This window comes from Rattus norvegicus, chromosome 6 (genome assembly GCF_036323735.1).
Source record: "Rattus norvegicus strain BN/NHsdMcwi chromosome 6, GRCr8, whole genome shotgun sequence".
NCBI lineage: Eukaryota > Metazoa > Chordata > Mammalia > Rodentia > Muridae > Rattus > Rattus norvegicus.
The window spans coordinates 93,462,913-93,488,066 of NC_086024.1; the positions used below are offsets into that span (position 1 = coordinate 93,462,913).

At 43.3% G+C, this 25,154-nt stretch overlaps 1 protein-coding gene across 5 annotated transcripts in view; it reads left to right on the forward strand.

The window, feature by feature from the left end:
• Klhdc1 (kelch domain containing 1) overlaps positions 1–25,154 on the forward strand; it is a 95,250-nt gene that overhangs the window by 56,687 nt on the left and 13,409 nt on the right. For 2 of the 5 annotated variants that reach the window (XM_039112250.2, NM_001414927.1), the window contains exons 2-12: positions 82–152; positions 772–889; positions 1,298–1,416; positions 2,732–2,810; positions 5,673–5,756; positions 7,649–7,732; positions 8,192–8,250; positions 11,269–11,381; positions 15,040–15,112; positions 19,585–19,669; positions 22,900–22,952. In XM_039112250.2, the coding sequence (XP_038968178.1) occupies positions 776–889; positions 1,298–1,416; positions 2,732–2,810; positions 5,673–5,756; positions 7,649–7,732; positions 8,192–8,250; positions 11,269–11,381; positions 15,040–15,112; positions 19,585–19,669; positions 22,900–22,952 (863 nt within the window). In that variant the 5' untranslated portion in view covers positions 82–152; positions 772–775. Of the gene's footprint in view, positions 1–81; positions 153–771; positions 890–1,297; positions 1,417–2,731; positions 2,811–5,672; positions 5,757–7,648; positions 7,733–8,191; positions 8,251–11,268; positions 11,382–15,039; positions 15,566–16,464; positions 16,648–19,584; positions 19,670–22,899; positions 22,953–25,154 lie in introns of those variants that run through there. The other 3 variants (XR_010052088.1, XM_006240170.5, NM_001108027.2) reach the window with 3 other exon arrangements.

Below are 25,154 nucleotides of genomic sequence, written 5' to 3' on the forward strand. Positions count from 1 at the left end.
CATTTATTTCAGCCTGTCTCACCCCAGGAGACTGTTACAGTGCAATTGGAAATGGTAATCATGTGCATTCTTTATTTCTAGTCTATTGAGGACAATGAGGTGTATTTGCCGAACGATGAGATTTGGACCTATGATGTTGATAGTGGGCTGTGGTAAGTAATTCTAAGTTTCAAAATGTTAAGTCTTCTAACTCACAGAGGCCTTAAGGACTACAGGGAATTCACAAGCATCCTTTGAACATCCTACAATATTTCTGATGTGCCCCCTCCTTTCTCTGTGGTTCATTCTCTGGGTCTGCCCCTACTGCCCTCCTTTCCACATTCAGTGTCTCTCATCATCTAATCATCTCTCTGAAGACTGTTTTACTCAGCTGACTCCCAGTTATGGTGGCACGTGTGGAATTTGTTGAATATCACACACACATACTCTCACACACTCACACATACACACACACACACACACACACACACACACACACACACCATGCAGGATAAAAAAAATCTTTATTGTGGCTCTCTTTATATTTTTGTTTATTTATTGGTTGCTTTTTTTTTTGTAGGTAAGGCCTTCCTTTGTAACCCATTGAGGCCCACAGCTCTCTGTCTGCCTGCCTCAGTTTCCCCAGCGTTGGGTTACAGGCGTGTGCCACTGCACCTGGCTATGATTATGCTTTCTTATGGTTGGCAGTGATGCTTTTCATGGGAAGAGACTGAGGGGAGCTTTTATGTGTCTTCCGGGAAGCTAAGAGCTTCTCTGTGGTCCTTGTTGCAGGAAAATGCACCTGATGGAAGGGGAGCTCCCTCCCTCCATGTCCGGAAGCTGCGGGGCATGCATCAACGGGAGGCTCTATGTTTTTGGAGGCTATGACGACAAAGGATACAGCAACCGAGTAATCCTTTCCTTTAATTCAGGCGTGTAGCCAACATGTAATCCTTAATGTGTCATTTCATCCTACATGTTTGCAAAGGGTGTTAAAAGAAGATAACAGGAGTACAACCTAAGTTTGTAGTCACTAGGCTTAAAAGACAAGAGAACAGAACGCCATGTTCTTTCTCGTGTCCCCACCCCCACCTCAATTACCCACAGGCAAGAGCAGAAGGGGCCAAGTCTGCCGCAGTGTGTTTCACACATCATGTTTCCGGAGTATGTCTGATTTTCATCAATTCTTAATTTAGGTTTTCTAATAGGCGAAATATTTATCAGAAATAAAAGTAGTGTTAGTTCTTGGATGGCAGACTCCTGAAACAGGTTTTGTTTCAGATGCCCAGCTCCTAATAGTACTCTCCTCTTTTAAAAGCTTTACTTTGTTGATTTACGCACAAGAGATGGAACTTACATCTGGGAAAAAATCACCAAGTTTGAGGGACAGCCACCCACACCACGTGACAAGCTCTCCTGCTGGGTGTATAAAGACAGGTAAGACAGCAACTGAACTTTACTGTCCTTTGGCGAGAATGGAGGCAACTCCATGTTTTCTGGTAAATGTAGGTTTGTTTTGGTGTCAGAGACAACAGCAGCCATAAAACTGCTAAGAACCAAGTCATACAAATGTACATGGAAGAAATGCTATTGGATAATACTCCTCCTTGAATCGTTTGTTAAGTCTCTAGGTCATTAATGACTTGACAAAAAAAAAATGAACCTCTAATAAAATGTGCACAATGAACCTGGTAGTGCTGGCACACACCTTTGATCCCAGCACTTGAGAGAGGCAGAGGTAATCGAATCTTTGTGAGTTTGAGGCCAGAGCTAGTTCTAGGACACAGAGAAACCTGTCTCAAAAAACCAAAACCAACCAACCAAAGTATTCAAGGAAAAGCCAGCTTCCTTCAGCTACCAAATCCACCTTGACTTCCTGTTTGCCCCATCACAAAGAGCCCCACAGTCTGTATTTCTCTTTGTCGTGGCACAGCTCCCACTGCCTTCCGGGACTCTTGTAAAGCTCTAAACCTCAATAGCTCCTGGTAGGCTGATTTCTCCAAACCTCTCATGACTCCAGGGTGCAGCAGATCCAGGCCTTCCTTCCCGGTGCTTGTCCCGAGATCTGCTCACGAGCCCTGTAGATTTGCAACTGTGTTCCCCTTCATTCCATCTGATCAGAGCCAGGGCTTCACACAAGCGGGCAAACAACTGCTGCTAATTATACCACAAGCCCCTAGTCCAGCTTTTGGTGACAATACTGACCTTTCCCTCAAGACTACTGAAAGTCAGGACATGTATCCGTGACCCTGAGGCTGACTTTCCTCTGACTGATTTGCCATCCCAGCCTCTGTCCCCTTGTGTCAGCTTGGTGGTTTTTCTTTCCGAGTCCCCCTGTACCTAGTTTGTGCTCCCTCCTGCCCTTGTAGGAGGCATGAGGACAAGAGTCTCTCCTACTGGAGGTTCATTACCTGCTGGAGTAATTTCCTTTATGGTTCCTTGTTCTAGTCTCTGGTTTTTGTTTTAAACTACAACTGCTTAGTTATTTGGCTTGTTTACGTAGTTAGGGTAAGAGAAGGAATATCTTCCAAATTCCTTTTGTGTGTGTGACTTTGGGGCAGAGTCTCACTCTGGAGCTGGCCTAGAACTCCTTATGAAGCCCAGGCTGACTTGAGCACTCATGAGAACCCCAATTCTTAGCTTCCTGAGTGTAGGTATTGCAGGCCTGACCCATGGTGCCCGGCTATTTCAACTATCTGCGAACAAGCTGGGATCCAGACTGAATGTGTGTCCTTCTCATGTGTTTTTTTAGATTAATATATTTCGGTGGTTATGGGTACAGGAGGCACAGTGAGCTTCAAGAATGTTTTGATGTCCATGATGCATCTTGGGTAAGGAAGAAATCACTTTTTAATTCTGCAGCCTCTTAAGCTTCAGGATAAGAAATCTAATCATTCTTGTGTTAAGTGCTCCTGATTTGCTATAATTAACACTCCCAAACCCCCTGCATTCTATTCTTTTAGACTTGTGTCCGTTGGCAGATGTCCTCTCACTCAGTGTGTTGGCCTTTGTGCTTACGCCTTAGCTTTGTCAGTAGTCGCTTGGTTTCTAACAGACAAGCAGAGGCTTTAGCACAACTCGGGGAAATTTGTTTCTATTTGACCACAGAGTCTGCTGCAGGCACACATCTCCATGAAGGTGAGCCTACAGAGTTCTCATAGCTCAGCCCAAGCTCTGGAGAGCAGTGGGAGAGTTGGCAGTGCTCCTCTCGTCCTGGCTCATTCTACTAGTCAGAGAATTAAAAAGCCATAAATTATAAAAATATTTTCCCAATTCAGGCTCTTGCTCTGCAGTCCAGGCTGCCCTGGAACTCACTATGTAGTTCAGGCTGGTCTGGAACCCATGGTGGTCTCTGCCTGCCTCAGCCTCTGAAGTGCTGGGATGATGGCTATAAAACACCATACCCAGTTTAAAAAATGGAGGCTTTTAAGAGATTACTCTCACTGGGTGGTGGTGGTGCACACCTTTAGTCCTGGCACTTGGGAGGCAGAGGCAGGCAGGTCTCTGTGAGTTTGAGGCCAGCCTGGTCTATATAGTTTCAGGACAGGCAAGGATACACAGAGAAACCCTATCTCAAAAACCCCAAAACAAAAAGATTTCTCTTGCTGCAGAGGGACCTAGATACTTCAGTCCTGCCTTCTAGTTCAGGTCATGATTGTACATTTTGTTTTACTTAAGGCTTTTTTTCTTCTATTTTTATTAAATTGGGTATTTCTTATTTACATTTCAAATGTTATTCCCTTTCCTGGTTTCCTGTTCATCAGACCCCTAACCCCCCCATCCCCTTCTATATGGGTGTTCCCCTCCCCATCCACCCCCCATTACCAGCCCCATAACAATCCCCTACACTGGGGGTCCAACCTTGGCAAGACCAATGGCTTCCTCTTCCACTGGTGCCCCAACAAGGCTATACCTACTATGAGGTTGGAGCCCAGGGTCAGTCCATATATAGTCTTTGGGTAGTGGTTTAGTCCCTGGAAGCTCTGGTCGGTTGGCATTGTTGTTCTTATGGGGTCACAAGCCCCTTCAGCTCTTTAAATCCTGTCTCTAATTCCTCCAACGGGGGTCCCGTTCTCAGGCCAGTGGTTTGCTGCTGGCATTCGCCTATGTATTTGTCATGCTCTGGCTGTGTCTCTCAGGAGACATCTATATCAGGCTCCTGTCAGCCTGCACTTCTTAGCTTCATCAATCTTATCTAGTTTTGGTGGCTGTATATATATGGGCCACATGTGGGGCAGGCTCTGAATGACTGTTCCTTCAGTTTCTGCTCTAAACTTTGTCTCCCAATCCCCTCCTATGGCTATTTTTGTTCCCCTTTTAAAGGAGTGAAGCATCTGTATTTTATTTTGGTTATCCTTCTTGAATTTCATGTGGTCCGTGTATTGCATCTTGGGTAATTCGAGCATTTGGGCTAATATCCACTTATCAATGAGTGCATACCATGTGTGTTTTTCTGTGATTGGGTTACCTCACTCAGGATGATATTTTCTAGTTCCATTCATTTGCCTATGAATTTCATGAAGTCATTGTTTTTGATAGCTGAGTAGTACTCCATTGTGTAGATGTACCACATTTTCTGTATCCATTCCTCTGTTGAAGGGCATCTGGGTTCTTTCCAGCTTCTGGCTATTATAAATAAGGCTGCTATGAACATAGTGGAGCATGTGTCTTTGTTGTATGTTGGGGCATTTTTTGGGTATAGCTGGATCCTCAGGTAGTGCAATGTCCAATTTTCTGAGGAACCTCCAGACTGATTTCCAGAATGGTTGTATCAGTCTGCAACCCCACCAACAATGGAGGAGTGTTATTCTTTCCCCACATCCTTGCCAGCATCTGCTGTCGCCTGAGTTTTTTATCTTAGCCATTCTAACTGGTGTGAGGTGAAATCTCAGGGTTGTTTTGATTTGCATTTCCCTTATGCCTAAAGATGTTGAACATTTCTTTAGGTGCTTCTCAGCCATTCGGCATTCCTCAGCTGTGAATTCTTTGTTTAGCTCTGAACCCCATTTTTTAATAGGGTTATTTGTCTCCCTGCGGTCTAACTTCTTGAGTTCTTTGTATATTTTGGATATAAGCCCTCTATCAGTTGTAGGATTGGTAAAGATCTTTTCCCAATCTGTTGGTTGCTGTTTTGTCCTAACCACAGTGTCCTTTGCCTTACAGAAGCTTTGCAGTTTTATGAGATCCCATTTGTCGATTCTTGATCTTAGAGCATAAGCCATTGGTGTTCTGTTCAGGAAGTTTTCTTCAGTGTCCACGTGTTCCAGATGCTTCCCCACTTTTTCTTCTATTAGTTTGAGTGTATCTGGTTTGATGTGGAGGTCCTTGATCCACTTGGACTCACTGCCCCGCATCTACCACCCCACCCCCCTTAGAACTTTTTTCAGTATAGGAAACAATAGCCCTCTAGTTTATTATAGTGAAGATAAGATGTGAAATAGGTTTGAAAATATAAATGTTCATTCTGTTCCTTGCAACTGAAGAAGTAGCAAGGGAGTCCTAGTGCTGGAGGTGGGTAGCACTGTGGCCTGGGACAGCCTGGTCTGCTGTGAGGAGTGCGGTGTGCCTGACTTTACCACTGTGGTAATGCTGAACCACCTGTGTGCGGTGCCTGTCACTCTGTCAGTTAGTATGTGGCGTAAGTATGTTGACGTTTTAGCTACAAAGCTCTTAGCTGTTTGTTTCTGTTTTAGGAAGAGCAGATATTCTGGGGGTGGCACAATGACGTCCATGTGTTTGACACAAAAACGAGGACTTGGTCTCAACCAGAAATTAAAGTAAGCGCTACTAAGTTACCTGGAGGTCTGTGGAGCAGAAGCCCTTCTTCTCCCTCCGCTCTCCTCTCCTCCCCAGCCCGCTCATCTCTCCAGCGCTCCTTTTCTTAATAAACTCTTTTCTGTTTTGGTGTGTGTGTAACGGGATATTATTTTTATATTCATTGATATTATAAAAATCTCTTTTCTTTCTAGGTTACTTGATTTTAATTGAGGTTGCAATTGCATGTAAAATAGCTCGCCCTCCCTGCTTCCCTCCTTCCCTTCCTCCCCCCTCCCTCTCTCCCTCCCTCCACTGCCCTTATGTTCTGAGAGGGTCTCACTATGTAGACTACTCTGGCATAAAATTTCCAGTCTTCCGACCTCTATGTCCCTGGTGCTAGGTTACAGGTTTGCCACCACGCCCAGCTGAAGAAGCTCCCTTAAAAACTACTGTTTTTGAGTCATTTATCCTACAAATAATATTTTCTAGAAAAAGTATTTTAAAGAGGAGTCATTATTGTTTTTTGTTTTCATTTTTGAGAAAGAGTTTCGTGTGGCTTAGGTAAACTAGCCTTGCACTCCTGCTGCTACCTCCCTGGCTCTGGTGTTACAGGCACCAGGTTCAGCTTCAACAGTCATTCTTTTCCTGTAAGTGTCTGTGTGAATTACCACAGTTCTTCTTAAAACTCCTTTTAAAACAGAGCCCATGGGTTGGGGATTTAGCTCAGTGGTAGAGCGCTTGCCTAGAAAGCTCAAGGCCCTGGGTTCGGTCCCCAGCTCCGAAAAAAACAAAAACAAAAACAAACAGAGCCCATGAGTCTCCCTCCCTCCCTCCCTCCCTCCCTCCCTCCCTTCCTTCCTTCCTTCCTTCCTTCACTCCTGAGATGGAGCCAGCAGCTGTGTAAGTACTGGCCTAGCACTCTCCCTGAGCTGTGCCCCTGACTCAACACCTGTGTTTTATGTAAGCCATGTGCAATTCTAGTATGACAAAATGCATCTTCAGTGTTATTCACTAGAAACCAAACACACACTCAGACGACTGTAAACAGTAGGAAGAAGAGAAAGCAAACAGAATCAGCATCTTTTCAAGATTTGTTTTTATTTTATGGGTTTGGGTGTTTTGCCTGCATGTATGTACAGGCAACGTGTGTGAATTGGCCAAGGAGGCTGGAGGGAGGAGTTGGTTCCCTGGAACTTGAATTATAGGAAGTCATGAGCTAACAAGTGGGTGATGGGAACCGAACCCAGTCTTCTGCAGAAGCAGCCAGTGCTCCTGACCACTGAGCATCCCTCCAGCCCTGGGAATCAAATTTAAAAAATGGTTTTCTCTTAATTTAACTATTACAGAGGTAAAAGTTAATTCATTATTACAACTAGATTTCAGTTATTCAAGTGAGCCTGAAACATCAGAACTTCGCTCAAGATAAAGTAGAAAGAAGGATTTTTTTTTACTCTAAGTAATTTAGGAAAAAGGCAACAAATAAACAAAGCAAAACAACAAGAACAGCAACAGTAAACCAACCTCCGAAATCCAAGGAAGGGTTTCGTTTAGGAAAGATAAAGGCTTCTTTGGTTTGGCTTAAGCTGTCAGCAATGTTTTGTGAATTTGAGGGTTTTGGGGACCATAAGTAAATTCTTAGAGTCTCTGAGACGCAGTATTAGATCTGTAGTTTAGGCTGAGGGGAGAGGAGAGGAAATTTATTTATTTATTTATTTATTTATTTATTTATTTATTTATTTATTTAAATCTTTATGTTTCAGGCTGAACTTTATGAACTTTGACCTCGTTGGGTAGTGGGCATTTGAGGGCGGAGGGAGCGTTTTTTCTTAAAGAAGCTATTTGTGGTTATGGCGCAGGATGTGGCTGGTGCAGCCGTTTCACGTCTGTCTTCTGTTCTGATCTCTGCTTGCAGGGTGGAGTTCCACCACAGCCACGAGCCGCGCATTCATGTGCAGTTCTGGGAAATAAGGGTTATGTCTTTGGCGGACGCGTTTTGGTCAGTGTTTTCGATGGAAATGGTATTCTCGTGTGTGATGTTTATGAACGCTTGTCGTCTGGCTCTATGGAGCATCCGAGCATTCAGCTAGCCTAGAGGTTACGCCCCACATAGCGCTAAGTTTTCCTTTCTCCTGTTCCCGAGAGACCCTCCGCACTCTGTCAGGGATGACTGCTAATTGTGTTTAATGAGGGAAACCTTACATGTGAGTGCAGTGTCAGCAAAGTTTAATTTCTCACCATCCAAGCGCTGTTAGTGTAAACCCATCTCGTTTCCCTCAACACATTAATGTGAAAGTTCCATGTTAATTTCCTTGATGCTTAGAATTGATTTCCAGTGTTTAAGCTTCCAGGGCTAAGTAGAGTAGGGCAATCTGTGCTTAATCTGGACTTGTTAGAGCTAACATTTTACTCCATAAAAGAGCTAGAATCCTGTCCAATTATCCTGCTTTTATTTCAGCAAACCAGGATGAATGACTTACACTATCTGAACCTAGATACCTGGGTCTGGTCTGGAAGGTGAGTCTGAAATCTGCGCTCCAGTTTGTAGGGCTGTGTGGGCTGGTGTGCAGCGTGTCATAATCCAAGCTTGGGTCTCTCAAACTGAGTTATTTTTTCTTTAGATTATATATCTAAACAAGAAATATGAAATTTAAATTTCTGTCCTTCCTTCCTTCCTAAACAGCGTATCACTGAGTAGCTCAGGCTGGCCTTGAACTCTGGTTGTCTTACCACAGCCTTTCAAGGGAGAGTGTTACAGGTACTACAGTAGGCTAAATGGAATTTATGTAAAATATAAAACACAAAGATAGGAAGAGTTGAAAACTCTGAGAGAGAGAGTATGGCTTTGTAGTAAGTGTTCTTCTGAGACTGCTCACGGGAAGAGAGGGGCCGAATGTAGTCATCTGACACGCTACGATGAAATGGTAAACATCACACTCTGTCTATGGCTCATTATACTGGCTAGCAACCTAACATACTTAGGTATTAATTTGGACATCCTGTAATGCATTGGAATCAGAGCTATATATTATTATAAAGTATAAATATTAAAAATAAAACCATGAGGACTGGGGAAATAGTTCAACCAGGAGATGCTTATTTATGTCCTCAGAACCCATATAAAAAGCCAGACATGTTGTGTGCTTCAAGTCAGTACTGGGGAAGACAGAGAGATGGATTCTTTTTTTTTTTTTTTTTATTAACTTGAGTATTTCTTATTTACATTTCGAGTGTTATCCCCTTTCCCGGTTTCCGGGCAAACATCCCCCTAACCCCTCCCCCTCCCTTTCTTTATGGGTGTTCCCTTCCCCATCCTCCCCTCATTGGCGCCCTCCCCCCAGCAATCATGTTCACTGGGGGTTCAGTCTTAGCAGGACCAAGGGCTTCCCCTTCCACTGGTGCTCTTACTAGGATATTCATTGCTACCTATGAGGTCAGAGTCCAGGGTCAGTCCATGTATAGTCTTTAGGTAGTGGCTTAGTCCCTGGAAGCTCTGGTTGCTTGGCATAGTTGTTCATAAGGGGTCTCGAGCTCCTTCAAGTTCTTCCAGTCCTTTCTCTGATTCCTTCAACGGGGGTCCCGTTCTCAGTTCAGTGGTTTGCTGCTGGCATTCGCCTCTGTATTCGCTGTATTCTGGCTGTGTGAGAGATGGATTCTTAGAGTTATTGGCCAGCCAGTGTTGGGCTCAGCAAGTTCTAGGCTGGTGAGAGACCCTGTCTCAAACAGACAGACAAACAGTAAATTTTAAAAATGATGTAGACAAAAAAAAAAAAAAAGATGTAGACAGCTCGTGAGGCACAGCATCTGTTACTGACTTTTGTCCTACACACACACACACACACACACACACAATACACACACACTTACACACATACACACACTCACACACACATACACACACTCACACACATATACTCACACACACATACACACACTCACACACATACACATATACACACTCACACACATACACACACTCACACACACACTCACACACATACACACACTCACACACACACTCACACACACTCACAAACATACACACTCACACACATATACACTCACATACATACACACACATACACACACCACACTCACACACTCACACACACATACACACACACATACACACACACCACACCACACACACACTCACACACACATACACATACACACTCACACACACACTCACACAATACACACACACACATACACACACTCACACACTCACCCTCACACAATACACACACATACACACATACACACACACCACACCACACACACACTCACACACACACACTGACACAGACACACACACCACACCACACACATACACACACATACACACATACACACACACACACTCACACACAGACACGGACACACACATACCACACCACACACATACACACATACACAACTGTGAATAGTCAGACATGGTGGTACACCAATGTAATCTCACTTGTTCACTTGTAAACTCAAGAGGGTAAAGCAGGAAGATAGTGAGTTTGGGGTTAGCCTTGGCTACATAGCAAATTTGAGACCTAACTGGGTTACATAGTAATACCCTATCTTAAAAACAAGCAAAACCCCTAAAATAAAATCAAAAGTGTGAGAAGAAAAAAATAGCTACTTATTCTTAAAATTTTGGCATTATTAGGGATTATGTAAACCTGAGTGTGGTAAGTTAAAAAGACTGCTTCATAAAACCAGCTAAAAAATTAAACTATTCTCTACCAAAAAATGCATTTGAAATGTTAAAAGACAAGTTGGAAATGCAAACCAAATTAAAGTGAAAGCAGTATTTGTAGTGTTTTTAAAAAGGCAAAGGTGAAGTCAAAGGTCTACAAGAACTTAGGAACTAAAGCAAAGACAGCCCAGTAGGAAGTGGAAGGCCACAGCTGAGCAGGTCACAGGAGTGGTGACCAGAGGCCACCATGCTAGGCTGTGAGAGCACACTTGGTAGACGGTCCTGAAAGGTAGTCTACAGTGTGCTTGATATGGACAATGGGGCCAGTGGACGCCTTTTCCCCAGCACTCAGGAGGCAGAGGCAAGCAGATCTCTGTGAGTCTGAGGTCAGGCTGGTCTACAGAGTAAATCTGAACATATGTTTTATAACTAAAGTATCTTCCTTCCTCCCTTCCTCCCTTCCTCCCTTTCTTCCTTCCTTCTTCTATCCCTATATCCTAGTCCCTTCCTTTCCGCTCTCCTCTCCCTTTCTTTCCTATCGAGAATTCTGTATGTCGCCCCAGCTGACCTTGAAGTCACTGGATAGCCCAAGCTAACCTCAAATGCATGGTCTTATTTCAGCCTGTGGGTGCTGGGATTACCAGTGTGCACCTCCACTCCCAGCTCAGCCTTTTCTTTAAGATGGGAGGTGACTGTATGGAGAGTACATGGCTCATGGGGCCAAGGCAGGAGCGTGGTGACCCAGAGGCCAACCTGGCTACTGATGAGACTATCTTGGAAGATCAAAAATCTTTCATTTTGATTAACTCAAAGTTGGATTTTAATTTTTTTCTCCCTTGCTACAGGATTTCTGTTAATGGAGAAAGCCCCAAACACCGGTCATGGCACACTTTAACAGCAATCGCGGACGATAAGCTTTTCCTATTTGGTGGACTAAGTGCAGATAATATTCCACTAAGTAAGTCCATGCGCTTTAGCATACACTCTTTACCTCCTTCACCCAGCACCCGGGCGCCACGCATCTGGGGAAGGATGCGTACAGGTCCTGAGTCTCTGCTGGGGGCCGTGGGAGCCAAGTGTGGTAGTGGCCTGAGGGGGCCTCTTAAGGGAAGGGATGGTTAAAAACTGTTTACATTGTTCCTGTTAATGTATATGAGAGTGTCTTAGTCAGGGCTTCTCTTCCTGCATAAACATCATGGCCACGAAGAAAGTTGGGGAAGAAAGGGTTTATTTAGCTTACACTTCCACATTGCTGTTCATCACCAAAGGAAGTCAGGACTGGAAGCAGAAGCTGATGCAGAGGCTATGGAGGGATGTTTCTTACTGGCTTGCCTCCCCTGGCTTGCTCAGCTTGCCCTCTTATAGAGCCCAGGACTACCAGCCCAGGGATGGCACCACCCACAAGGGGCTGGGCCCTTCCACCTTGACCGCTAGTTGAGAAAATGCCTTACAGCTGGGTCTCATAGACGCATTTCCTCAAGGGAGACTCCTTTCTCTGTGATAACTCCAGCTTGTGTCAAAGTTTTGACACACAGCACCAGCCAGTGCAGTATATATGCATAGATGTCTATAGCACATGTGTAGAAGACAGGAGGCGTGAGAGGTGGTCCTCTCCTTCTACCTCGTGGGTCCCAGGGCTCAGCCTCAAGTCATCATGCTGGGCGGCAGATGCCTTACCTGCTGAGCCCTCATCTCGCTGACCCCATTGTCTTAGATTGTTTGTTCACTTGACTTTGTTTAATTGAAAAATGGATTGACATTTTTTAAAAAATTTACTTTTTATGTATAGTTGTTTTGCCAGCATGTATGTTTGTGTGTCATGTGTATGAACTGTCCACGCAGGCCAGAAGAGAGTATTGAATTCCTTGGAACTAGAGTTACTGGCGGTTGTGAGCAGTCTTATGGGTACTGGGAGTCGAGCCTGGCTTCTTTGCAGGAGCATCGGTGTTCTTAACACCAAGTCATGACTCTCCAGTCTCTTGTGTTGTGTTGTAGACACAGTGTCTGCCTGTGTTGCTTTGGCCATCCTGGAACTCTCTCTGTAGACCAGGCTAGGCTCAAACTCAGATCTGCTTGCCCCTGCCTCTGGAGCACTAGGATTAAAGATGTGCCCACCACACCTGGTTCATTTTTGATTAATTGTACTTTGTACTTATACTGAAGTCATTCTTTTCTCCCTGTATCCCTAGCTATATGCTTGCACTGTGACTTGATATGACGAGCTACATGGGTTATAGCTTAGTAGTAGAGTTTTGCTTTGTATGTGCAAGGTCATGGCCTTAGGACAGGAGAAAGAGAAAAATTAAAGCTCCTTTCCATTCCCACATCCTGTGATTCTGTGTCCTGTTTTTTTGTGTAGATGCTTATTGTAAGTTAGACTAACAGACCACCTTCCCTGAGGCTGGAAACGCAGCAGTGGAGGGCCAGTTTCTTCTTTCTGTTTTAGAACTACAAAGTGTTCAGCAGGGTCTGTAACTCCTCTGCTGGTATTTGTTTGTTTACATTTATTTATTCACTTATGTACATATTGAGTGTGTGTGTGTGCCTGTCCCATTGACATGTCAAAGTCATAGAACAGCTTGTGGGAGCCAGATATCTCCTGCCATTTTGTGGCCTTCTGGAATATTGTGGCATCAGGGCGGGGCATACGAATGACCAAAAATGTGTATGGCTGAGGCTGACATGTTAGATTATTTTCTCAACCAAAAATTTTTCCATGTTATTTATTTATTTATTTATTTAGTGTGTGTGTGTGTGTGTGTGTGTGTGTGTGTGTGTTTATGTGTGTATGCGCACACATGCCAGAACCTGGGTGTAGAAATGAGGGGACAACTTTCTTTTTTTTTTTTTTTTTTTTTTTTTTGGTTCTTTTTTTTCGGAGCTGGGGACCAAACCCAGGGCCTTGTGCTTCCTAGGTAAGCGCTCTACCACTGAGCTAAATCCCCAGCTCCGAGGGGACAACTTTCAAAAGTCACTTCTCTTCCTCATCCATGTAAATCCATACTCCGGTCTTTGCAGCAGGTGCCTGCTAAGCCATCTTGTGGGCGGGCAGATGTGTGAGTACAGATGTTTTTCATTTAGAAATTTCATGTATTAAAATTATTTATAATATTTGCAGTAGAGAGCCTGGAGAATTCAGTTGGAGGAGTGTTTGCAGTGCTAGTATGAGTCCCTGAACTCCGATCCTGGCCACCCACATTGAAAGCTGGGTGCAGGAAAGTGCTTGTACTCCCAGTCCCAGTGAGACAGGAGGATTCCTGGACTCCCTTCCAGGCACTCTAGCCTGTCAGTGGCCTCGGAGGTCAGTGAGAGAGGTCCTTGTAAAGAGTGGACAGCCAGCTGAGAAAGACCATTGTGGACCTCTCGCCCTGGTCTGTTGTAGTGAATCAGAAAGCAGCTTAAGTTTTAATACAAGAATTTTGAGTGCCAGTAATCTTCTAGCACCAAACGCCAGGGGAAGTTCTGAGTAGGATTATTAATTATCCTTAGAGATTTTTGTTCTCTAGTTTGTGAGCGTTTGTTTGTTTGTTCGTTTGTTTGTTTTTGTTCTTTGAGGCATGACATCTTAACCCAGAGTGGCTGAAAACTCATTATATAACCAGCACAACCTTAATTCTGATCCTCAGGCCTCTGTACCTCCTAAGTGCTGAGGTTACAGGCATACACCAATATGCCAAAATTGTTAATTAAATTTGGAATATAATAAGACTGACATTTGTACATTTCAATAGAGATTCATATCATATATCATATAATTAATATCATATAATCATTAATTATATAATTACTATCATACAGTGTTTCTAAATTCATACCTGCTTTTTAAAAAGAATTCTATGTATATGGGAGTTTTGCCTATGTGTATGTCTGTGCATCACATGTGCAGTGTCCACAGACACCAGGAGAGGGCGTCAGACCTCTCAGAACTGTCGTTACAGATGGGTGCTGTGGGTGCTGGGAATGGGCAGTCAGTGCTCTTCATCTCGGAGCCGGCTCTGCACACTCAGACTGCTGCTTCTGGTCATTAGCCATGGCACAGAGTGAGCGAACTCGCCCTTCATTGCAGAGGAAGATGAAGCTTTGTTTGCATGGGACCGTGACACTATGTTTTGCTGCACAGCCATAGCATTGTAGCTGTGTGAGAAGTGTCCACACCGCTTCGCAGCGTGTATTAACGTGTCTGTTGAGAGAATGATACAAGGACTTAACAGTTCAACGTGAAGGACATAGAGGCAGACTGCGCGTGTGGCCAAGTCTGTTTCTTTTTGTCTCTTCCTCCTTCCTATACCTCTCTCCTTCCTTCCTTCCTTCCTTCCTTCCTTCCTTCCTTCCTTCCTCTTTTGGTGCTGAGACTGAACCAGGGCCTCATCGGTCAAGTACAGATTTTACTAAAAGCCACAACCTTGAAAGCTGTTTGTTTCTAGGATGGGGCAGGGAGGTCCTCATATTGTAAATGTTTAAATGTTTATGATATTTATGACAGTGTTTAAAATGTTTGTGAAAAATATGCAAACTCACCCAAGATAATGATACAAATTAAGATGATAAACCTTGAAAAAATTAAAATTATATCCCAAAGGCCTAATCCTAACTTCCGAACTGTCCTAATATTGCAGGTGATGGCTGGATTCATAATATAATAACAAACTGTTGGAAACAACTTAGACATTTACCTTACACCAGGCCCAGGTAAGGCCCAAAGTAAAACAGTTGAGAGCTTTTAAAGCATTAGGATTTAGAACAGAGTACATAGGGTTTGTAAGGCAACAATAAACAACAGAAAGTTACTTCTCAAATCAGCTTCATGTGTAATTAACTAAATTAATTAGTTTGATTATGTATATTGGAAATGACTTATCTACTTTTTATTGAAAATGTTACTTTTAGCTAAATATGTTTGCCTAGTAAGTATAAAAAAGCACAAAGTAATTTAAAACTTGTTATAATATCAATTTTTAATGTTACTATTTTTAATAAATAGACAGGGATTAGGGTTAGCTTTAATTATGATTGTTTTTAGAAGACATTTAAAGCAATTTATTGGGTTATTGGTGTTCATGTTACTGTAGAGACATGATTTCTTTTCCTTATCAACAGTCTGAGCAGGGCATGATGGTCCTTTCTTGTTATCCCAGCCTTTGGGAAACACAGGCAGGGAGATCCAGACCTTATGGTCATTGTCGTCTATATAGTGAGTTTAGGCTAGCCTGGGCTACATAAAACCTTGACTCAAAATAAAAAGCAGTGTGATATATTCATTAATGTGACTATTTTTAAATGCTATTTATTTGATGTATATTATAGAATAAATATTGTAGAAACAATATGCTATTATTTGAAGAAAACCAAATACTGCCATAATCATTTTTCAGATTTAATTGACTAGTATAATGACTATGTCCACATAGGAGTTTCAGATGCAGCATGCCACAGGGGCATCTGCAGATAGCACACTGTCTCCTGCCCTGTATTTCAGAAGTGACCTTGTTTTAGATTGTTTGTATTAGTGTAACAACTTAAGATGTGTCTCTCTGTTTTTAAACAAATGACAATGACAGCTTATTTCAGGAAAAGTCCTAAGTATTCCTATGTACATTGATACATAAGTCTATACTAATACTGGTTAGAAACCACCATAGCTGCATATGCTACTCTTATATTTTATGTCTAGAACTTTATTAGAATATATTAACGTGTGTAGCTCTTTTGAAAGATATTTGCTTAATTCACAGAGTTTTTTCAAGTTCAGCTGCTGCTTAGCTTTTGGCTTTACAAAGTCACTGAGGGCATGCAACGCATGTCCTCATCTGGGACAGGAGGGGACTCCTGGTCTCTTTTAGGGTTTCTTTTTCCGGTTTTATAAATACATTAATTATGGATGACAGTGGTAGTAAATATGTTTAATTTCAAGTTTTCTGACTTCCATTTCAAGTCTTATAAGTAACTAGAGCAGAACTGTTATCTTACTGTTAGTTAGAACTAGAGCTGTGTGCCACGCTGTCTTTTGCCTGAGCTGACCTGTCCTGTCCATGCTCTGTTAGAATGTTCAGGTCATAAGTGTAGAGCAGCTGAGAGGACAGAAGTGTCAGTCTGTAGAGAACGTCAGGTTGCAAGCTAGATGCCACCAAAATCAAGGCAGGAGAGGCTTTCCAGTGCTCCTCGGAGATGAAGCCCAGGTCCGAGTTTCCCTCAGGCAGATAAGACAGAGGCAGATCTGCCTTCAGGTATGAGGTGGAGGAGACCAGATGGGGTAGAGCTGACTGTAAGGAGAACTCTGCGTGTGTGTGGTTTGAATGAAAGTGAGGAGTGAAAACACATACAGTGTGAAGTGACAGCTGCCAGTCTCCTCTTCGTGTGCTAGGGTCCTTGGACCCAGCACTGTTGACATTTTCAAGAGAACAGCCAGCTGTTGTTCGATGCCCTGTGCACTGAGGTGCCTAGAAGTGTCCTGCTTGAGATTCACCATCCTGTGATGAAGCAGGAAAGGGAGACAGACACCACTGCTCCAGGCCTCACTGCATGCAAACCTATGCCTGATTATGTGACCCTCTGTAGAGCTGTCAGGAATGACTATATCTGTAAAGAAGTCATAGAAAGTGCTGGCCTGTAGAGCCCTAAGTTCTGTCAGATCTCCTTAAATACTGACAGCATTACCCATAATTCCTATGGCTTCTCTCCCGGAAATTAACCCATTCCTTCCCATGAGTGAGAACAGTATTTTTTTGTCTCCTGTGCCTAACTTCTCTAATCCCGTACCCAAACCCTTGACATTATCTGGGTTCCTGCTGACAATGTATACCAGTATACACTCCAGCAGGTGATTTGAAGAACTGGGCAGTGTTCAACAAACAGCATATCTCATGCTTCATCCTGGGTAACGAGTGCATTGGTCATTGAGTGTGTGTGGAATTGAAGAAAGTGTGCAGAGTCCTACTGTTTGCACTTGTGGGGTATAAGTAAAAGGGATAAATGTATAAAAGTAAAGCATTCAATTGTAAATACATGTTAATATTGTTGTTTTGGGAAACTGTTGCTTCTGTAATTTGTTCTGTTAAGAAAAGCACCTTAAATCAGGATGCCAGGCAGGGAGTTGAGGGCAGCCTGGAATGTAGAGTGAGTTCCAGGCCAGCCTAGAATACATGAAACCCTGCCTCAACAGAAGCTAGGCATGTGCACACACCTGTAATCCAGTGCTTGGGAGGCAGAGGCAGGCAAGTTCCAGGTCAGCCTGGTCTACATAGAAAGACTCCCAACCCCTTTAAAAAAGAAAAATAAAGGACTCTCTTAAAGTCAAAATAATGACTTTGTAAAATTCTATGTTTATCTTAGAAAATTGAGAATTTACCTACAGTTTTTCTAAGAGCTAGAGCCTGTGGAAATATTGAACTTTATAAAACAATAAATTGTTTTGGTAAATAATGTGAAATTTGAGATAGATGTGAACTACCTGTCCATTTCCCAGAGAACACTAGATGCTCTACTCATTAATGAGATAATTTATATATTTAATGACTGAATAAATTAATCTTCTTATGTATTTGTTTTTTCATATCAAAAGTTTTGGAGTGCGTACTGGGTGCAGAATACCATACTGGGCATTTTTGGAAGGGGACATTAGAATATTCAAGTTGCAGTGGTGTGCTGGTATGATGGTTACAACCACTCCTAAGGCAGGAGCACCTAATGTGTAGCGTTTGCTGAGTTCCAAGGTGTAGAAACTCCCACCATGACTGATACCAAGCTACCAACATGATGTCACTGGCCCTGAAGCTGGAAGGAGATTCGCAAAAATCAGCTTCAAATAGCCAGTGCCCAGTTCCAGCACACCACAGGGGCCGTTTGTGAGCTCACAGACTCAGGCTAGTAGGGGGCTAGAAGACAAACATCCAATAGCAGATAGAGCACAGCTCATCGTCAGATGTCAGTTAGGACAGTGTAAGGTGAGCCAGTCAATGTCAAGGGTCTGAGCAGAACCAGTTTTCATGGGTGATGGAGCCTCAGTTCCTGGGGCTGAGCCTGTGAAGGAGTAACTTAACCTAAGCACTAGAAAAGGTCAAAAAGGCCTAGAGTTCTTATATCTTAAGGTGGGTAGAGTTGGGGTAAAGGAAGCTCATCCGGGGAAAGGCAAAAACCTGAGCTTTGTAGGGAGAAATAGTTGTTGATCAAAAATATTAGGCCAGAAAAAACAACTCTTGTAGCAGAGCTATGCCCTGATCAGGAAGTTCCCAAGGCAACAGTGGGTTATAACAATTTACCATAGGACAAGACATGGAACTCAGTTGGAGAGGGATTCCCACATACACAGGCCTTGGGTTCAGCCCCTAGCACTGAAACAAAACAAAACAAAACAAAACAAAACAAAACAAAACAAAACAAAACAAAACCACTCACAGATCTGCAGTACATTCCAGAATAGTTAGAAGAGACAAACCTGGAGACAATTCCTGACACAGGGCTCATAAATGTTTGAGGGACAGAAGTGCTGGTTGCCCAGTTTAACCCCTGCATGCTCGGGCCAGGCCATTTCACTGTGCCCTGTGTGTGTGTGTGTGCGTGTGTGTGTGTGTGTGTGTGTGTGTGTGTGTGTGTGTGTGCGCGCGCAGATGCTAAGTACCACTTAAAACTTTTTGAATTTAAAAAGTAGGGGGAGATGATAGATGGAAAAAACCCGAGGAACCCGTTATGGTATTCTGTACCCAGAGTGATGGGTTTGAGGTAGAAACACAAGGGGGATTTCATGTGTTTGTCAGCCAATAGGGCCCAGAGCAGGAAAGAAAGGGCAAAGGTGGGGGTTGGGGATTTGGCTCAGTGGTAGAGCGTTTACCTAGGAAGCGCAAGGTCCTGGGTTCGGTCGGGGGGGGGGGGGGGGGGGAGAAAGGGCAAAGGTGACAGGAAGTGACTTAGAGGTCCCCAAAAGGGTTGGGACAGGTGCCCATCGCACCTGAGGGGTTGATACTTTTAAACTCATTTCAAGGATAATGTGTGTCAGATAAAGGGCTGAGCAAAGCTGGGATCCGAGACAGGATTACTAGCAATTCTGTCTAAGTGGAACATGACGTAGGGAACAGATAGCTTTCAGCATGTGTGCTTGGGAGTTGCGCTCTGTCTGTGCACGCCCTTCCCTCACAGTATCTCACTCTGCTTATACTTTTCCGTCATAGGTTATGGCACACAGCCTGTTTGGGAAAAGAAAACGAAATAATGGTATTTGGTGGGAGCAAAGACAACTTACTTTTCTTGGATACAGTAAGCAAATCTTATATTTAAACACTTCCTCTAAGTGATTGTGATAGGCAAACAGCTGCTCAGCAGCATTGTTGCTATGGTAACTGCAAAGCACAGAAGGACCAGAAGTGTTGTCTGCAAGGACCATCCTTCCCAATCAGAGGCTTGTGATGCATGTCGGGATACCTCAGTTTACAGACCAAGATCAGTCTGTTGATTCCACTAGCTGAATAATTTTAACAGGCCTTCTCTTTCCAGTGCTGGAGCTCGAACCTAGTACCTTGCACTCGCATACACATTGGGCTAGCACTCAACCTCCAAGTCCCTTTCCTTTTTCTCTCAGCATTACCACAATATGAGTACTTGCAGTTTAAATGTATTAAAATGTGTACACAAAAAGAATACATTATCATAGTAATAATCACCCAGAAAATTAATTTTTAAAATTATTTTTGTTGTTGTTTTGAGATAGGGTCTCATTACATAGCTCTGGCTGTCCTGTAACTCACTGTCTAGACCAGGCTGGCCTCAAATTCACAGAGATCCACTCACCTCTGCCTTCTTGATGCTGGGATCAGAAGGTGTGCAGTTTACTAGTGGAGGAGACAGGATTTGACTAACCCTTCTAAGCCTCACTAACTTCTCCCTGGAAGAGACGGTTCTGTTTCTTTTTGTTTGATGGGGTTTTGCGCTGCTTCCCCATCTGTTTTGAGTTTAAATGTTGCAGCTTTTTTTTTTAAGATTTATTTATTTATTTTGTATTTGAGTACACTGTAGCTATCTTCAGACACACCAGAAGAGGCCATTGGATCCCATTATAGATGGTTGTGAGCCACCATGTGGCTGCTGGGATTTGAACTCAGGACCTCTGGAAGAGCAGTCAGTGCTCTTAACCACTGAGCCATCTCTCCAGGCCAATGTTGCAGCTTTAAAGTGCTATAAAGTCGATGGAATAAACAGGTCACATTGGTTGAGCCCTGTTCCCTCTCTCACACCCCATCAGAAGGGCAGAGTATCTGGCTGCTCAGACCTGCTGGGCTTGATGGACAGGCACTGAATGCTCCAGTTTACTGAATGAATGCTGAAGAATATCAAGACTCTGAGTGAACAGGAATGGGAGACAACTAGCAAGACTCCCACCAAAAGGGCAGTAGCTCCCTTTCTTGCCCTTAGGCACAAGTTGATTCTACAGAGTGACAACCTTAAAGAGAAATGGTTTCCCTGCAGGGACTTTGGTTGGTTTTGTAGTCTGAGGCCCCCAGCTCAGTCATGTACAGTTAAGACTCTAGAGCTGTCGTTAGCTTATGCAGTGCTCTGTAAAGCACTAAAGCCAGGACTCTGCTAAATGGAAAGGATTTCCCAATATGCACAAGGCCCTGGGTTCAAGTCCCATCACTGCTCCTCCCCAAGTAGAGCATTTGTGGTTTGTCTTACTTTTCTTGCCACTAGACGTCCTTATTTAGAAAGTAGTCATGGTGGTACAGACTTGCTCAAGAGGTTCAGGCAGGAGAATTGAGGACTCAAGGCCAGCCTGTGCTACATAAAGAGACCCTACCTCAAAATACAAAAGAAAGTGAACAGTGATTTGGTAGTGGTGGCACATGCCTTTAATTTTAGCATTTGGAAAGCTGAGGCAGGATACCTCAGAGTTTGAGGCCAGCCTGGTCTACAGAACTAGTTCCAGGACAGCCAGGGCTACATAGAGAAACCCTGTTGAAGAAAAAAATGAGGAGGATGAAGAGGAGGAGAAAGAGAAGGAGGAGGAGGGGAAGAAGAGGAGGAAAGAGGAAGAAGAAAGAAGGGGAAGAAAGGAGAAAGGAAGGGGAAGAAGAGGGAAAAGGGAAGAAGAGGAGAAGAATAGGAAGAGGAGGAAGAAGAAAAAGGAAAAAAGAGAAGAAAGAAAAGAAAAACAAAAATGAACAATAAACAAACAATCCTCTACTTATAACACAGAATTTATCATTAAAATAATAGTTTTGAACAAGGCATGGTGGCAAATACCTGTGATCCGTGAACTCAGAAGACTTAAGTAAGAAGGATTGCCACAAGTTTGAGATCAGCCCAAACTACATAGGACCAGAGCAGCCAGTGCTACATAGCAAGACTCTGCCTTTAAAAAAATAGTACAAAACCAGCAGTGGAGAGACGGCTCAGCAGCTGAGACCACATTCCTGCTGCAAAAGACTCACGTTCAGTTCCCAGGACCCACATCTGTAACTTAACAGAGATGCTAACATCTCTGTCCTCCATATAATTAAGAGTAATAAAGGGGTTGGGGATTTAGCTCAGTGGTAGAGCACTTGCCTAGCAAGCATAAGGCCCTGGGTTCGGTCCCCAGCTCTGAAAAAAAGAAAAAAGAAAAAAAAAGAAAAAGAAAAAGAAAAAGAGTAATAAAAACAAATCTTAAGCAAGATATAGTTAAGAAAATAATATATAAATCCAAAGTAAGAATTCTGATTAAAATTATCATCGTGAATTGTGAAATTATAAATACCATTTGAAAGTAGGGAGCTCCAATCATATTCATGAGTGTACGCATACGCACGCACACACACACACACACACACACACACACACACACACACACACTTTACTTTTGAGAACAAATTTATTAGAGTTTAAAAGAAAATCCTTAGGGCAAGCAAGCTGTAAATCTCAGAGCTGCCTGAAAGAGACCAGGGAAGACCAGAGTAGCAGAGAGGTTTCTCTGTGGACAGACAGTCCCAGCAGGGAGTAGAGCTTTAGAAAAAGTGTGGGGAAGCCCAAAGCAGCTGGAGACTTAGGACATACTTAGGTTCTGGACAAAAGAAGGAAGGGATGCTGTTCCTTTCCTTGTCAGAACTCAGAAGCCAGGAGCAGCCCCAACTGAACCTCTTGGCAGCTCATAGAGACTGCCCATATTAACTTTATGTGAGTGGTGCATTAATCAGAGAAACAAATATTAACTATTTCTGCTACTGTTCTCAGAGAACAATGTCTGGTTTTTAAATTTATAATTATGTAGGATATTGATTAGGTAAAAGTTTGCTTACTGAAATTTGGTATTCGTACACTTCGTATTTTCAGATAGAAAAACCACATATGTGCAGATGTACGTCTGTGGGTATATATGCTAGTATGCTTAGTGCATCTTTGTTACTGTAAAGAGAAATGTTTTGCTATTTTACATCTATACAATAGAAGTGTTCTATAGTTAAGGTACTGTTATTTTCTTTAAACCTTTGGTAATACCTTTTTTTTTTATTGACTAGGGTCACTGTAATGATTTATTGATCTTTCAAACACAGCCCTATTCACTGCTCAGGTAAGGAAATACAGTGTTTTTATGTTTATTCAGTTGATGTCACCCTCGCATTCACAGGCCCTGGGCACAATCTGTATTGCTAGGTAGGCAGGATGCGGCAGCTGATGTCTGTAATCCCAGCACTGTGGAGGGAGAGGTGGAGTTGATACTCACTACAGAGTGAGTTCAGTTTTCTGAGCGTTTATTGTTGTATTGGGTATTGTGTGTTTTTGAGAAAGAACTTATAGTTGGATAAGTAGGGAGGGAGAGAAAATCTAGAGGGACTTTGGAGCGAGGAAGACTATGATCAAAATATATTTAAATTTAAAGTGTTTAAAATAATAAAAATTTAAAGAAAAAGTTAAAGAATGGAAATTCTGACATGAGCTACAGTGTGGAATGACCCTTAAGATGTGCCTAGTGAGATCTGTCATTCCTAAAGGACAAACACTGTGCCGTTCTTTGTATCTAAAGTAACTGGAATGGGCACACTCATGGGACAAAGGGTAGATGAGAGGTAACCAGAGGCTTGCCATGGTCTAATAGATTCAGGATTCATCTGTGGAGGACGAGAAGACTGGACAGGGAGAAGGTGATGGTTGCAAATGTGCTTAACACGCAGAAGTGTCAGCATGGCGGGTCTGTGCTAGCTTTGTTCTAGCTTAGCGTAACTATACAAGATGTCCACTAAGCAAAGAAAAGGCCAAGTCTGGGTTATGAATGGATGATGGTCTCCTTGCTCCTCCTTTGTGGGGGACTTATACTATTTTACAGGTAGTTTCTGTCTTGAATTCAAGAATATATTTACATCTGCCTAAGAATAAAAACTAGACATGAGGCCATAGGCCTTTAATCCCACATTTAGGAGGTAGAGGCAGGCAGATCTTTAGTGAGTTCAGGTCAGCCCAGTCTACATAGCAAATACTAGACCATGAAGAGCTATGTAGAGAGACTTTTTCTCAAACCAGGAAGTTGTGTTGTTAGAAAAGGCTGTTGAGAAAGCTTTATTGCTAATGGGTTATCGTGAGGAAAAGAGAAGAAGATGGGAGCCTAAGAAGAGTGGGAAGATGGGACGTGTCTCCAGAGCTCACTGGAAGCTCGCTGGGAGCATGCTGGCCAAGCTGTGCAGCACAGGGGAGCACGCTGGCCAAGCTGTGCAGCACAGGGGAGCACGCTGGCCAAGCTGTGCAGCACAGGGGAGCACGCTGGCCAAGCTGTGCAGCACAGGGACACTTGGGGGAGAAAGAGCCGGTAATGTCTAGTGGTGCTGTGTCTGCACAGATATGGTGGTTTACTTCAGCTTTCAAGGCAGCTAATCCCAGGGGCTGAGAAACTGATGGAGACTTGGAGTTTGGCCAGGCTGATGTAGCAGGAAGAGTGGACATGGGGATCCTAGCCAGATCCCCATGAGAATGCAAGAGAATGCAGTTCAGATGATAGGGACTGGATAGGAAGCAAGTGTAAAGCTGGAGGAGGTCTAATATTTGGAGAACTGGAAGAGTCGAAGAGTAAGGGAGCCAAGGATGGCATAGTCACTTGAGTAGCTGAGGCAGGAGAGTGAGAGTTCAAGACCGTCCCGTGCCACATGGGAGTTCCAAGCCCACCTGGCTACAAGGTAAGACCATTTTTCAAAAGGGGACAAAGTATAATCAGGCTAGAAAATTGTCTCAGAGGCTCAGTGCGTGTGTTGTTTTGCAGGGAATCCAAGTTCAGTTCCCTACACTTAAAATGTATAGGTAAAAATTATCTGTAACTCCAGTTCCAGAAGATCTGACACCTACCTCCTCTGGAATTTATGGACCTGCATACTTGTGATGCACATAAACATATACAGGTACACAGACACACACCCTCACACACACACAGAGACACACAGACATACACAGATACACACACAGATACACACATAGACACACACACAGACAGAGACACACACACAGACACAGACACACACACACAGAGACACACAGACACACACACACAAAGGTGTACACAGAGAGAGAGAGAGAGAGAGAGAGAGAGAGAGAGAGAGAGAGAGAGGAGAGAGAATGAGAGAGAGAGTGGTTGAAGCAAAAGCAGGCTCCTTGTCTCTTAACCCTTTTTAATACCCCTTATGACAAAGTTTTTCTATTTAGAAAGGAAACTACCTCATAGCCACAAATTACACATTTTCTAAAAACAATCATCACAAAAACACATTCTTCAAAAACATTAAGATCATTA